The following is a 15,638-nucleotide window of genomic DNA, read 5'->3' as shown; positions in this document are numbered from 1 at the left end:
TGGAGGATGAGTACTGTTAAAAATCTCTCTTGTATGTAAGTGAGGACATCTCAGTTCTGTTCCTCATTTCCGTATGAATCAGGAATTTCGGATATTTCAGAAACAGTTAACTCGTGTATTTTTACTCTGAACTAGATTTTTCTCATGCTTAACTGTACTCATGCAGCAGACAAATGGAAAAAGTAATCACAATGCCCATGTTTCTGACTCAGCCATAAGCAGAATAATAGTACAGATAAATTCACTTAGGTAAATTCCATATCCTCTACTGAGGAAAACTAGATCTGCTTCAACATTTAGTAGACAACATTCACCTCAGCTGTACAAACTTGATATCGCTTACATCCCAAGAGGTTTGTTCGCATTTTGCAGGTCTTAATCTATGACAACATTTCAGATTAAGCTCTGTTAAATTATTTAGTATTCTCTTACGTGCTAATCTCCAGTGAGTGCAGCCCATATCGGCTTTCAATGATATACTTGCCAGGATGAGCCTGTACATTGATGGGCACGTTGTTTTTGTACCTTTGGAAAAGCAAAAAAACCAGTCACAAATGGAAGCGAATAATTTTATGCTTTAAAAGGTCAAGTGATTGATGTTTGAAATAAAACATCAGTTTCTGCATGTTTTCCTAGGTAAACTGCAGTCTAATTTCCTGGGAAGACATTACATATCTTTAGAAGCTTGATCTCTCTCACTTTTTCTTTAACCCCTTTGACAGGAGAAAATAGTATTGAATGGGATGAGAATCAGTTTATATTACCATGAGCTTCATGCTGCTATTTGTAAAGAAATGGACGAGTCACATGAGCAACATCTCTAGAGTTTTGACAGTTTTAAACAATTAAAATTCTGCAGCATCCTTCCCTACTAGGTATCGTACACATTTTGTTTAGTTTCCATATTTGACCTACTTTTAAAACCTGTGTATTCACAAAAATGTCAAGTAGAAGGTTTTGGGGTTTTTTATTTTTTGCTTGCATGGCTAAGCTGATAGAAGGCCCAGCAGGGTTAGAATGACAGAGAAAAATCATCTTGCTGGTAAAGTGCATTGCAGTGAGGGATCTGGCAAAAGTTATGCTGCCAAAAGCTTCTCTGCCTTTACAAGTATATGCTATAAGTGTTTTCTGGTACAGGTATATCTTAGGAAGGGAAAGTTTATGATAAGTAATCTGAAAGAATGAACCAGTACTGATCCAGTAGCGAGCTGGTACTGCTGATTTCAGAATTTATATAAACAGCTTGAGACTCACAGAGGAAGAGTCCACGTAAATTCTTCCCGACCAACTGTTGCATAAAAAGTCACTCATTTTGGACAATACATGGTGTAACCAAGTAGATGTTCAAGTGAATCCAGTCTTAAGTATTACTAATGCGGAACAAAATGGCAATAGGGGTCTAATAATATTACACACAGAACTGTACTCAGTACATTTAGGATTGATTTGAGATCTATAAAGAAAGAATGTTTCCTAAGATAGTGTCCTCTAACACAGCTTTCCCTGTTCTCCATAAGTTACATATAGAAGGGAAGCAGAAATGTAAATGATGACAGATAAGAGTATCTTCATTTCTTAATCTCATATAGCTTAAATAAGCCTTTCTCTTCACAAGTTGTAATAGATATCCAGTCAAAGAAAGAGCTTTGCTGGTTCATTTCTGATTTTAAATTTTTAATCTCTCATGATTTTCAGTCAGGAAAGGGAACTGATCTGGTGTCAGTGGCTTGATCATTTCACCAAACAAGTCAATAATAAGCAATTTTATTTTTACCAATAATACTATTAGTTTTATATATTTCAAGATGAAACTGTATCTGCAGTAAATCTGAAAATTACCTTTCAGCACTTTCAGTGTTGTGGAATAAGGACTATTTCCCTGGCTACAAATATTTGGACACAATAATACACTGGGGTTTTTCCAAGTGAGTGAGGATCATAAACCCAATGCTTTTCATCCTGATCTTCCTCTCAGCAAGTTGTCTATGAAAAGGGACTCAGTGCAGGGCAATACTCTCTATTCTGGACTTCAAACAGCTGCAGAGATGCTTCACCTTATTATGGATCTCCTACTGCATTATCGTGACTCACAGCAAAGAATAATACAGGGGTCCAGTAAGAGTAATCCATTCACCACCATTCTTCTTTTGGGGATCCCCACCTCATTTGTGCCATGGTGTTCCCTAGACTGATCTGCCTGGGAACATCTTAATATTCCATGTAATGTGTCTAATAGTATAGAAAACAGAATAATGTTCTTAACATTTTCAGGGAATGTGAAAACCTGTGACAGAGGACTTGATTCCATAATATCTTTAACTTTTCTCCAAAGGGCTGGGCGACCCTTGAATCCTGCTGGCAGCAAAGGCATTTAGTAGCATGTGGTGCTGTGCAGAAACAAGCTTTAACTCAGTCATGCCAGCAGTGAGAAGACTTTCACTTCTTTTGTCTTCATTATCAGGTTAGTAAAAAAATAATTGATTCAAATTTCACTTATTCATATTCATCTATTGAAAGAATAGGGCTCATGTGCTTGCAGGATCACTTGTTATTTCTGGAAACACAAATTCCAGAACAGCCAAGTCATTAGCTAATGTTAGACTGCAGCCTCCCACTGTCATTATGCACTTATAGTTTATGCTTTCTGCTCCTGGTTTCAAATGTCTTGGGCTTTCCGTATGCTTTTTCCAAGGGAATCAGAACAGCTGCGTTGGACAGCAAGATTTTCTTCAAAGAGAGTTCATGAGGCTTTATAATTTTTCAGGCACAGCATAAAAAGGTCTTCATTGCTTATACAAAGAATGACTGTTTGGAATACACAAATGACATTTCAGTATAAATGCTGAAGAAAGCTGACAGATCCAGGTCAGCACTGTTCTGTATCTCAGAGCAAACACACCTGCTGAAATGGCTGTGAACTCTTTTTCCATTAGTAGCCTGTGGCAAACTGAAATCCCTTTGGAATTCAGATGTATGGCAGAATGATGCATTAATTTCTACCATCCACATTTAGCACTTAGATGAAAGGCTGGTTCACAGTGAGAGCAAAGGCGAACAGCTGAAGGCTTGGTTTATCCGTGTCAGGTTTGTGGGATAAGGTGAATCTCAACCAAAGTGAAAATGGCCCAGCTCTCGTGTTCTTGGTTAGGATTCAGGTTACAGAGCTGGATTACACCCAAGAACATAGCTGACCATTCCTTAAGTCCAGCTGAGACCAGACCCAGAGGGTTTGTCTGGAATCCTCTCTAGGAGGAATGTCAAAACAGGACACTTGCAATGCTTACATGATGGGGAAAATGCGTGCACAAAGTCTGGCTTTTGGTTGTCACAGTCTAAGAAGAGAGATCAAGTGACTTCATAGGCATCAGCTTTGGCCTATTAATGTGCTTCTTAGTAGCACTTTTTATCAAGCCTGAGATTAGAAGTAAATAAATACAAAGTCCTTTAATCAATTAAAGTAGTAAATTGCAGAATATGAGTATCACTTGACATCATGATATTGTAGATGTTTTCTGTTGTCTCCACAAATAGAATCTCCATAGGACTTACTCCTAATTAATGCTTAATGATGAACGCAAGCTTATTCTTTGTCGATTCTATAAACACAAACATACATTTTATATACACATTCTAAAAGAATCTCCTAAATTAAATAATGAGCATAAAATCTCATTTTATGTTTGAAAAGAAGTTCTTACCTATTATCTTAATTACTGGCTGGTATCTGTATAGCATGAAGCTGACAAGAAAGATCAGCTCAATAGAAGTGAAACAGTGAAGCTTCAAGTACTATTAATCAACTTTAATTCAATTCCAGTCAGGGTAAACATTAATGCAAGAGTCAAATTAGACATTCAGCTATGACTAAGAACATACCTTGGAGTTCTGACAGTAAAGGTTTTGTCCGAAGACCATTTAAGTGAATAGAAAGCTTCCAACAGACTCCAAAGCTTTCAGTGGTCTTGGATCTATCTGCAGTCTTTGACTTCAAATAATTATGATGTGTCTGCTATGAACATCCTGCACAATGGGATCTCAGTTTCATGGAGATTCAGTACAGTATCTGCTCGGCAGCCAAACAGCTCGTTCATAACCAAAGCATGCTTTAATGCTTCAGGGACATTAATGGCATTCATAGACTAAAAAGTATTTGGAAACATTATTTTGAGGATAATGCTGATGACAAATCACACTGTGCTGCTTTTCCTTCATCAGCAGACAGAAATAATATATTGGATGTCTCTATGAAAAAAAATAATCTATGTATTTCTATCATTGTTATGCAACAGAGGCCTCTGTACCTGATTTTTTTAGGTGGATTTGTATCTTTCCAGACAAAATACCACATTCACTGAGACAACTTCAGATACTGGCTATGTGGTGACTTTCAGTGCTACAGACAGATACAAACTTACCATGTAACACGGGGTTCTGGCCAGCCAGCAACAGAACAATGAAATTTAACATTTTGCTTTTCCCAGATAGTGTGGGAACGAGGCTCGATAACGAACTCAGGAGCATGTAAAAGACTATCTTGATTCAACTTTTTGTGGAATGCCTGAGTCTCTTCTAGCTGGAAAAGAAACATTTGATTATAAAGTCCAGCAGTTATAAGTCCAAATTATTAATATGAATGTATTAACAAAGTTTTAACCTTCCAGAAGTTCTACTTCCAAAATAGGTAAATGTGATTTACTGGCTTTCTTTCCCTTAAACTACCCTAAGTGAAATAATTTTCCATGTTTAATTATTTTTTGTAATACAGAGTGAAAATTAAAACAGGTCTGAAACTCAGACGTCTTCTGCAATGCAAGAATGCGTATGACTAGACCATGTCTGTCAGAACTGCTCTCAAACCTTTCCTGCTGGTGAGTACTTTCCTCCTCCCAGGAGTAAATGTTTCAACTGCTTGGCTACCCACACAGCTGGAAAAAAAATCAAATATGTTATAAATCTTGTTTTCTGCAAACTAAACTCTATCTTCTACCCTGACTTTCACATTTATGGAGAATTACAGATCCCTAAATTACATTTATTAGAAAAGACAGCTTCCATAATCATCTCAGTCTTTTATAAACTGTGCAAATCCAATTTTCCTTGCAATTGTTGCTTCTTAGCTCTGGAAAGGTTCTGCTTGTCCTCAACATTCATAAAATGCTGACCACTCATTATCAGAGGCCTAACAGTCTCCAACACGATTAAGTAATTGCCGCTTATGTTTTCATGGCAATACTTTTGCTAACACACTCCAGAATGCTGTTTGTATTTATACAGTGACTAACTTTACATTGGCTAATATTAAATCTGTGACCTGTTACAAGTCCCAAATCCTCAGGTACTACTTAGCCAGGCATTCCTTGTTTACTTGTTCTTTTTCCTTCTGTGTGTAGTAATTTCCACTGGTTGTTATCACATGTCACCTTCACTGTTTCTCAATTCTTGAGATGATTTTGAATTTTCGCCTTGTCCTTTAAAGTGTTTACACCCTTTTAAACCTCATGTCATGAGGATATTTTGTAAGCATATTGCCAATTCTTGTGCTCAAAATATTAATACACTTGCTAAATTAAATATATTTGTGCTTGATATATTCTGCCAGTCTGGTCATAACGTATTTGTAAGTACACACTGAGTATACTTCTTTAAGAAGTTGCAGAATAATATCAAAGCTACCCACAATTAGAGCTTCAGTTCCAGATGTCTTTGGCAATTCCCTCCTTAATTTACCCCCTGTGATTAAGACTCTGGGATAAGCACTATGTTCCTAGTAACAAGCCTAGTAACAAGCACAAGTTCCTGTAACAAGATTGTTCCTAGGCCATAAATATCTAGAAATTACCCCATCACCTTCTTATTGGTAAGGCATGTGTACTGGCACCTTTGTTCTCTGTCCAGCAACTACCCATTGTCCAGGTGAAAGATGCTGTGCCATTTAACTAGGTGTTGGCACGACCAAAGAGCATTCCCCAGCCTCATTCTCCCTCCCTTTCTCCCAGCACAGCAGAAGTGTTCCTGGTGACTGTATCAAGCACAGTGCCTCTTTTCTTACCCATCTGACACCAAGATAGCAAGACTTTAGGCCATTAAAAAGATTTCCATTGAAAACACCAGTTTTTACTACCATTACTGTGATTGCCCATGGTGTAAATCAGGACCCTGCTGTGCTAGGCACTTCACAAACACCAAACAAAAAAGACCCATGCTGATTACAGCTCAGGTGTTCATTTCTGTTCTTTTTACCGTTTTCTTCAAGGCCACACGTTCCGCAGACTCCCGGATCGCTACTTTCCTTGATTTCTTTTCATGATGCTCCTCTTCAGAAGTTGATTTGGCCACCTTGCTGACACTAACTCCTTCACCTGTGGCAAAAAGATTCCTCTTGGCAACATATGCAGCACTTTCTTTAATTCTTTCTTCTTCTGTGTCTGTGATCCCACTGATACTCAGTTCTCTGGAAGAATTTTAAAAAGCAGAATCCCATTGGAAAATGCTGAGAATGTTCCATTTATACTCCCTATTAAATTAGTCAACTAAAGTGGACACTTTTTCATAATATGTTCCTGCTATAGCAGTTTCAGATGTATTCAAATCAGAAACAGAGGGACCGTTCAAAGCCATCCAGAGGGACCTCGACATGCTTGAAAGGTGGGCCAAAACAAACCTCATGAATTTCAACCAAGCTAAGTGCAAGGTCCTACACCTGGGTCAGAGCAATCCCAGGCACAGCTACAGGTTGGACAGAGAAGAGGTTCAGAGCAGCTCTGCAGAGAAGGACTTGGGGGTGCTGGCTGATGAGAAAATGAACATGAGCCGGCTTCAGTTTGCGCTCGCAGCCCAGAAAGCCAACTGTATCCTGGGCTGCATCAAAAGGAGCGTGACCAGCAGGTCGAAGGAGGTGCCCCTCTACTCTGCTCTTGTGAGACCTCACCTGTAGTATTGTGTGCAGTTCTGGTGTCCTCAGCATAAAAAGGACATGGAACTGTTGGAACAAGTCCAGAGGAAGGCCACGGGGATGATTAGGGGACTGGAGCATCTCCTGTACGAAGATAGGCTGAGAAAGTTGGGTCTGTTCAGCTTGGAGAAAAGTCTTCCAGTATCTGAAGGGGGCCTATAAGGATGCTGGGGATGGACTCTTCATTAGGGACTGTAGTGATAGGACAAGGGGTAATGGGTTTAAACTTAAACAGGGGAAGTTCAGGTTACATATAAGGAAGAAATTCTTTATTGTGAGGGTGGTGAGGCACTGGAACAGGTTTCTCAAATAACTGGTAAATGCTCCATCCCTGGCAGTGTTCAATGCCAGGCTGAACAGAGCCTTGGGCAACATGGTTTAGTGAGTGGCAGGGGGATTGGAACTAGATGACTTTAAGGTCCTTTCCAACACTAACCATTCTATGATTCTATCGCAGGCTACTGTAGAACGACTCAGTAGTTCACTGTTTAAAGTCATGTCCATTTTCGGTGGCTGTCTGTGTAACCATGCCACACACATTTTCAGTTTAACTATTATCTTGCTGTGGTTTTATATCTCCATCAGTCTAAAGATTAGTGTAAAATGTAACTACAATAGGGATGCTGGGGAGGGCCTCTTCATTAGGGACTGTAGTGATAGGACAAGGGGTAATGGGTTAAAACTTAAACAGGGGAAGTTTAGACTGGATATAAGGAGGAAATTCTTTCCTGTTAGGGTGGTGAGGCACTGGAACAGGTTGCCCAAGGAGGTTGTGAATGCTCCATCAACTGGCAGTGTTCAAGGCCAGGTTGGACGAGGCCTTGGGTGATATGGTTCAGTGCAAGGTGTCCCTGCCCATGGCAGGGGGGTTGGAACTTGATGATCTTAAGGTCCTTTCCAACCCTAACTATTCTATGATTCTATGATTAAATCTTAAGCTATTGACTTACAGCTGTAGTATTCATAACAAGACGACATAAGGGGCAGCAGGTAATTGTAGCTGTATAACAATGTTCTCATCTCTGATTTATACAAAAAACCACATTACTGTATATCACAAAAAGTTCTCTTTATTCATAGACAATTCAATCCTGTTTGTAGGGTGACTGTTCTTCCAAATGTTTTTGAGAGGATTTCTTGAAGCATCCTCCTCAGGCTTTTTACAGAGATGAGATGAAAAAACAGTTACTCTCAATGGATCCAATCTTGTTTCCATACATACATGTGGAAGTACCATTGCAGCTGTATTGTTTTGGCACTGCCAGAACATAAAAGCTGTTATAGTAGTGCATATGCCAATGACAGTTTCTTGACTTAAGGAGGAGAATTAACATCTTTCTGCTGAGTTTAGTTACTTTAGGGTAACATTAGATGGCACACAGAAAAGAAGTTCTATTTTAGTTCTTGTTAAGTGCCATCTTGCAAGTACTGTAGAGACAGCAGTCTCCGTTTATTTCCAGAATGTGCTCAAGCACAGCCTTGCTATTTTATCATAAAATGCTTACTACTGCTACAAAGTGAAAAGATTCGGATGAATGCTTTTTTTTTTCTGTTTTCTTTAAGATTGCTAATATTATGTATCTGATATCACAAGTCAACACTCAAGAAAATTTGGATTCAAGTCAATATTTACTGCCCAGCCCGCTATCTTTGGGCTAAAATTCAGTTCAGTGAGATGCAAGACATCCAAGCAGTAGAATGTGCTGTAAACTTAATTATGTGTAAAAGTTGCTCAGAAGACTAAAAAACTTATTTAACAGCACAGAGCTTTGAACTCCCTCATGTGTTCAAATTTTGCCTTGAACTTTCTGTGTTTCTGGCTTCTTTAACAAGATGATCATTAAAAGCATCAGTGGGATGACTGAATCCCTTCACTTACATGTGACAGCTCTCCCCACAAATATATCTGAAGCTGCAGATATGTGGCAGAGATTCTAAAGATGATTTCAAAACCCACTTTAATTAATATGAATGTAGCTATCTACATTCAGTTTAAATAAGTCAGTGGAATTTTCTTTCAAAGGCAAGCTGACATTATTTCCTCCTTAATCACAGTAGTTAAAATCTCAGCAGTTTCACAGGAAAGACCCACTCCTCAAGGCATAAAGCATCTTCTGGGGGCTCATGAATACCCTCAGACTAATATAGGACTCAATATAGTCATCTGCAGTAGTGGTCCCCAGATGCTTTTCATCAACAGTGTTATATATTTGGATTAGCTAACCATTTCTTCCTCCCGTAATCTTCCCAGATCAAAGAGAAACATGTTCCCTGAAAAGATGAATGAATCAGAAAAAGCACACAGTACCAGTTAAGAAATGATTCTGCAGTCCGCTCTCAGGGGTTTCAGTAAAAAAACTTTTTCAAAGAGAAACAATAGGATTAAATCCCATAAGGCACACACCAAACATTATTTAAAGGATATCTCCCATCTGCAGTCCTTTGGCATAGGCTTGTTAGTGGCTGCAAATAGTTCCATGAGACACATCCAGTATCTTTAGCATCTGTAGCATTAAATCAAGCTCTGGATGTTTTGTTATCTAGAATGCTCGCTGTCTGTCCAAATTTTATCTTGCTAGAATTAGGCTAGGTATTCAAGAAGAATGGTTGTGAATGGAATAATGTGAGCAAGGGACCTTTCTATAGCAGAACCTGATGGCTCTGAAATAAAACAACGGAAACAGTGACATGGTGCTGAAGGTCATCCAGCAGCACAGGCAACAGTTCCAATGAATCCATGGGAGCTGACCTTTATAAATAACTATTCCCTGTAAAAGCTATCTGCCCATAGGAAACAACACATCAATTTCACAGAGGAATCTGGGAATGACATATAACATGCACGTGGTTCAATGGGCTTCAGCTGTTATCTTTCAAACAAAAATAAATATCTGACAGGAATGTGGCATGCAACTTTTGCAGTCTTGGCATGCAGTTGTGAATGTGATGCCAGCAGAAAAAAGCCTAAAACAGACACACCAACCATTTCCTGCCATGTTTAGCTGCACACCCTAACAATCATCATCTGCTCTTTTAATACTTTTTTACTAATTAAAAAAAAATAAAAATTAGTGTGCTACAAAAGCACACACAATTTCCTGAGTTACCATGTGCAAAAAGTAAGATCGATACCAAAAACAGTAAGAAGAAGCACAAAATCATAGAAGCATAGAATAGTTAGGGTTGGAAAGGACCTTAAGATCATCTAGTTCCAACCCCCCTGCCATGGGCAGGGACACCTCGCACTAAACCATCTCACCCGAGGCTCTGTCCAACCTGGCCTTGAACACCGCCACGGATGGAGCATTCACAGCTTCCTTGGCCAACCCATTTCAATGCCTCACCACCCTCACAGTAAAGAACCTCCTCCTTATATCAAATCAAAACTTCCCCTGTTTAAGTTTTAACCTGTTACCCCTTGTCCTGTCACTACAGTCCCTAAAGTGACAGTCCCTATAGTAACAATGATGCAAGAATCTGACAGGATCTTTTAATGCAGAAAGCCAAAATAATTGCACAGACACAAATAAATGATGATACACACTATCCCCAGCCATCAGTCGTGACTTTCAACTATTGACCAACACTATGTTACTTTTGTAGACTCAAGACACAATAAAAAGGGATGAGATTTGTGCCTGAGGAAGACACACAGATGCAAAGGTAGTGAGAAGCCTTGAAAATATGTCACTGTAAGTTTTGTCTGAGACATATTTATATATTTCTATCACAGAAGATATAGCTGAAACTCCAAAGCAATGGTTTAAAGAGGCAACAATATGTGCTTCTAAATGTGGTTTGTATCAAACAGCAATGAATCTGACACAGAAACATACAAGGGGTGAGAAAAAAATTGCTCCAGATAGTGAAGGGAAATAATAAAAACTGAAACTGCAAAAGTATCACAAACACTCAAAAGGCCAGCGCAGTAATGTCTCCCACTGACAAGGTGGAACCCATTTTCGTATGTAAGCGCAAGTTTGGACACAATGAAGAAGTGATACTGGGTGTTGATTAAGCACTAGATGGAAAAGCACTGGCTTCGAGAAACAGCTTGGAAACTTCCATGAAAATGCTGCATGGCAGAAGAAAGACAAGTTGAAAGAAAAGTCTGTTCAACTGCAAGTGAGCCAGAAATTTTTCTCCTGACCTCCAATCAGGAACCAATTTTCCACCCCACAACCTGGTATATATAAATCTGAACAAGTGACTATGCTTGAGCTGCCAGAGACTTTTAATAAAATCAATATGCCATACCCCAAAAAGGGCAGGGGAGCCTCCTTGCTCATGTTGGTTCTGGCTTCCACATAAAGTTCACATTCAGCTTCATTGAGGACACTGCTGAAGTAAGATCTATTACATCAGTAGTAATCATGCAATAAATACCAACATGTGAGATCAGTATGAATCATTACAATGGATTTAAGGAAGTATTTGGCTTCATTCCAGATTTTCCCTGTGCCAGGATAAAACTTTAACACAGCATTTCATTATTTCTATGTTTAATGCTTGATAAGAGGCACTGAATTACAGAACTGCCTCAAAACCAAAAGAATAAACTAAATAATGTGTACAACATGCTTGCCTCGTTTCCAGTAAACAGGGTTATAATTATATCTTAATTTCATAGAAAACACCCTGGCATTGTGTACAAAACAAAGTCCAGACACCTAGGTTCATTTGTCCTGACTCTGGATGATCATTGTCTCATTTTCTGCCAATCAGCTGACTTCTTTGTCTTGTTATCACTCGTGTGAAGTGCAATCACCTTGAGATCCATGGGTGTGAGAAAAGATTAATAGATGTTATTTTATAATTTGTTAATAAAATGTCAGAAAGACAATACCAAACAAAAGGAAAATGAACATACCGTCCTGTGAATATGGGCACTGAGTAGTCTACGGCTTCGTTCTCTTTGCCCTCAGACACAAAATTTTGTTTTGCTCTCTTTGCTTTGGGACTCATCCTATAGGATTGATCTTCAATCATTAAATTGGAATTTTTCAATCTGAAATAAAAATAATATTGTTAAGAAAAAAAAAGCTGAGTAATTACTGAGTAATTACTGAGTAATTCTGAAGATTGTACCTGAACTCATAATCGCTACTTTTCCAAATTTACAGTCCTGAAATTATCTAGTCCCCAAACAAAATGTTGGTGTGCAAATGTAATCAAAGTAATAAAGCACATAAGTCTCTCTACAGAAATTGCTGCGCAGTGTATTGCTCAGTAACCAGCATCGCCATTCCCACTGCTCTCCCGTACCACCCCAATACACTGGAAGTGTGGAGCTAAGTGAAGAAACACCATTCCACATAGCACAGATAAATGGAGAATGAGTGGGGAGAAAGAAGAGCAAGGCTTCTCCTCCCCAGCAGCTGAAGAGGGATTCTGAACAGCGTGAAGCATATTTGAGGTAGCCATTTTGGGTTCATTTTTAACATGGTTCAAATTGTGTTAGCAAAGCTCCAAATAACTCTGTCCTCCTTTCCTAATGCAGCACATCTCTAACTCTCAGATCCATGGAATAGCCTAATTAGCTGTCAGCTTTATATTAACTTCCAAAGTGTCTATTCGTCTGTCTCAACATCACCAAGGGAAATCATATGTGCGTCTGCTTCTCGTCTGGGGGTCTGTCTACACAACATAAGCTTACCCCTTATGTGCACAGGTAAGGGGACAGAATTAAGGCATGTGGCTTCTTTGCACAGCTCATTAGCCCATATATGCCTAACCTGCTTCCCATAGCTTACACTGGTGTCTCTATATAGCATGCTGTACACATATAATCTGAACTCATGCTAATACTGGGTTCCTGAGAATGTTACACATGCATAATGTAAGATTACAGATACATGCTTGGGCTAATGTTTTCCCTTGGCTGCAACCCTGTGAAAGTACCAAGCTCCAGAGTTGCCACCAACACACATCATACCAGGAGGAGTGCTTAATTTCTGAAATATGTGTTAATAATCTACCATGTGAGACTGTGTGTACGAAATCACATGGATCCGGTTTCATTCTCTGATCTTTCCTTCCTTCGTTTCTTTGTGCCTGTCCCTTTGCTCTGACCAAATCATCTCCCTACCCAGTGCCTGATAAATCAGTCTCTTGCTCTCTAGCTCTCTTAATGGCTTTCTTACTATCATCTCCTTCTCCATCTAGTTTCTTGCCTGAACTTCATATCTCCTCCCACATCTGCTTTCCAGCCCTCATCTCTTTACCCTGCAATTCCCAGCACTGTAAGTGAGATTCCCTTCCTTTCTGCTTAGTCCACTTCTCATCAGACTTGACTGTATCTGGCTTGCCTGGCATAGCAGTGAGGCAGCCCTCACCCCTGTGCTCCCAGGTGCCCACTTTACACGCACAGCACCCTTGTCAAGAAATATCCAGTATAGGGGCTAAAAGCAGCCCTGCACTCATTCTCCTTTATAACTCCTCCCCCTGTATTCTGGTTCCCATGCAAACAGAAGCACAGCCAGAGAGGAGCTGTTGCACACACCCAGGACTGGGGCTAAAGGTTTACCACATCAGGTACCACTAGATCAGCCAAGGCATACACCAAGTCTACAAGTGAGTGATGCTGCTTCCTCCAGGGTCTGATGCCAGATGCTGCCCTGGGCAGCCAGGGAGAGAGTCAGAGGGAGGTAGATCCAACTTTAGGGCCAGAAATACAAGCAGAAGACATCTGGGAACAGTCCAAGCAGATTAAAATAAAAATGAAGAGACAACTTGGAAAAGGGTATGCAGTGGACCCACTCTTGGGCTGGACAACGATGTGGTACAGTAACTATGGCCAACAACAAATGCATTGGGAGAGCTTGTCAAATAGGTGGTAATAAATATCAAAGGCAAAGTATTTTCATTATTTTTCATACTTGAACTATAGTCTGTAAGAAGCTGCAGCTCTTTACTGAGCAAGTGACTTTTATTCCTGTCCTATTTTAAAATGGGACAAACTTGGAATTTTGACTCTGACTGCAAACAGATTTCCTAGGGACACTAGGCTGAGCTGTTTAGGAGGCCACTTGATTCCTGGTTATTTCAAGATTGAAAAGGATCTTCATTTGCAGATCAGTTTAAATGTCAAAAAGTTTCTGTTTTCATAAAAGTAGATGAAATGTGGTGAAAATTTCAGCTCAGGCATTTTCAGCACTGTTAAATGCAGACCAGATCTTTGTTCCTAAAGAATTTGGCTGTTCTGTCAATTTAGTTTTCAGTTAAGGTCCAGATTACACACTTATGTAGGGAATTAACTGGGAGTGCATATAGTAGTTACTATTACTCTCTGCTAGACCGCTAGAACTTTTGATGGTGCCTTTTCTGTGTGTTTGGGGTTTTTTTCTCCTATTTTTCACTTATAACTCTCTAAAATTATTTGAAAAGGAAAGGATAAATTGCCATAGGTTCTGTCTGTTTGGTGGTAGGTTTTTTTTAACCAAACACTTCAAGTGTTTGAAGTCGAATATCTCATTTTCATTTTTTTTCTGCCCACCACAGCTGGCTTTATGAAAATATCCCCCAAAGCTTTCAGATTAATGCCAGAGATCTCCATCACAATGAAGTCTGAGAAACAGGGACCTAAGAAACTTGACCTGGACCAAGCAAGGCTCCAGTGAGAAGTGTTTCACTAAATAATGCCAATTGTGCTTTTAGGCCTGTTTCCTTTTCCTGGTCAAGGGCAGGTAAAAAGAAAGTTCATGTAGAGAAATACCTTCCTTGATAAATCCTTTTGGTTTCAAGGAAAGACTTAAGGACATCCTGAGCTAGAGGTTGTATCCAGACTGTAGCACATGAATATAGAACTTTCTTTTGAACATGTTTTAATCTGCCACTTTATAACCTCTTCTGTGCTTACATGCTGCTCTGTGTGAAAATTTGTTTCTTTTTCTCTCTGCACATCTTTCACTATTTTATACTTTAATGTTACATACCCACATTTCTGCACTTCCCAAAGTAAGAGCCCCTTCTCCCAGCGGAAGGCATTCCACATCTCCTGTTACCCTTCTTGCTGATATCTGACCCTTTTCTGGTTTCAGACTGTACTTTCTGAGATGATACGATCAGAACTGCACTGAGTATTGCAGCTATGAGCATACCTTAGATTAACACACTGACAAAATACACTTTCTGGTTTATTTTCACTTTCTCTCACAGCTGCTCCTAAATACCTAATTGCTTCATTGCCACATCAGAGAATCCAGCTGGTGTTTTCAGACAGGTATCCAGTCACTCACAAATCCTTTTTAGAATTGCACTGCATAAACCAAGAGCTGAGATGAATAAATTCAAAGCATCAGAAAATGTTTCTCCTTTCCAAACCTTCCTACCATGTGCTTTCATTCAGGCAGAGGTATATGGAGGCTAGTAGAAATGCACATTCAAATGGAGCTCTTTCCATAGGAAAACAAACCAATCACTATTTTTGTCATGAGGTTTATTTCCCTGTTTTCCTTTTTTGTTATTACTATTTCTTCCTCTGCAACACAAAAACCAAACTCCATAGCCATTATTTACGTAGCCCAAAGGGGGACTCTGCTTTCTTGAACCAGATTTTAAAATCTTGCCCTTTATTTTAAAATGTTCCAACCTTTTACCTGATATGTGGAACGGAATCTCCCTGCAGGAGAAGGAGCAGGGTATCGGTGCTCTCTAGTTTCACAGGGAGGAACAGTACCATGACCTT

General features: G+C 39.4%; 1 protein-coding gene across 1 annotated transcript in view; it reads right to left on the bottom strand.

Annotated features, from left to right (window-relative positions):
- The window catches only part of MYOM1 (myomesin 1), a 75,026-nt gene that overhangs the window by 48,992 nt on the left and 10,396 nt on the right, over positions 1-15,638 (bottom strand). Inside the window, exons 3-6 of the mRNA XM_061356393.1 lie at positions 11,823-11,960; positions 6,241-6,451; positions 4,416-4,573; positions 433-525 (exon numbers count right to left, since the gene is read on the bottom strand). Coding sequence (XP_061212377.1) covers positions 433-525; positions 4,416-4,573; positions 6,241-6,451; positions 11,823-11,960 — 600 coding nt within the window. The remainder of the gene's footprint in view (positions 1-432; positions 526-4,415; positions 4,574-6,240; positions 6,452-11,822; positions 11,961-15,638) is intronic.

Source organism: Neopsephotus bourkii, unplaced genomic scaffold (assembly GCF_033783945.1).
Source record: "Neopsephotus bourkii isolate Nb327-2 ecotype Australia unplaced genomic scaffold, CSIRO-AGI_Nbou_v1 NB_846, whole genome shotgun sequence".
Lineage (NCBI taxonomy): Eukaryota > Metazoa > Chordata > Aves > Psittaciformes > Psittacidae > Neopsephotus > Neopsephotus bourkii.
Note: the sequence above shows the minus strand (reverse complement) of the source record. Positions and strands in the feature narration are given on the sequence as shown.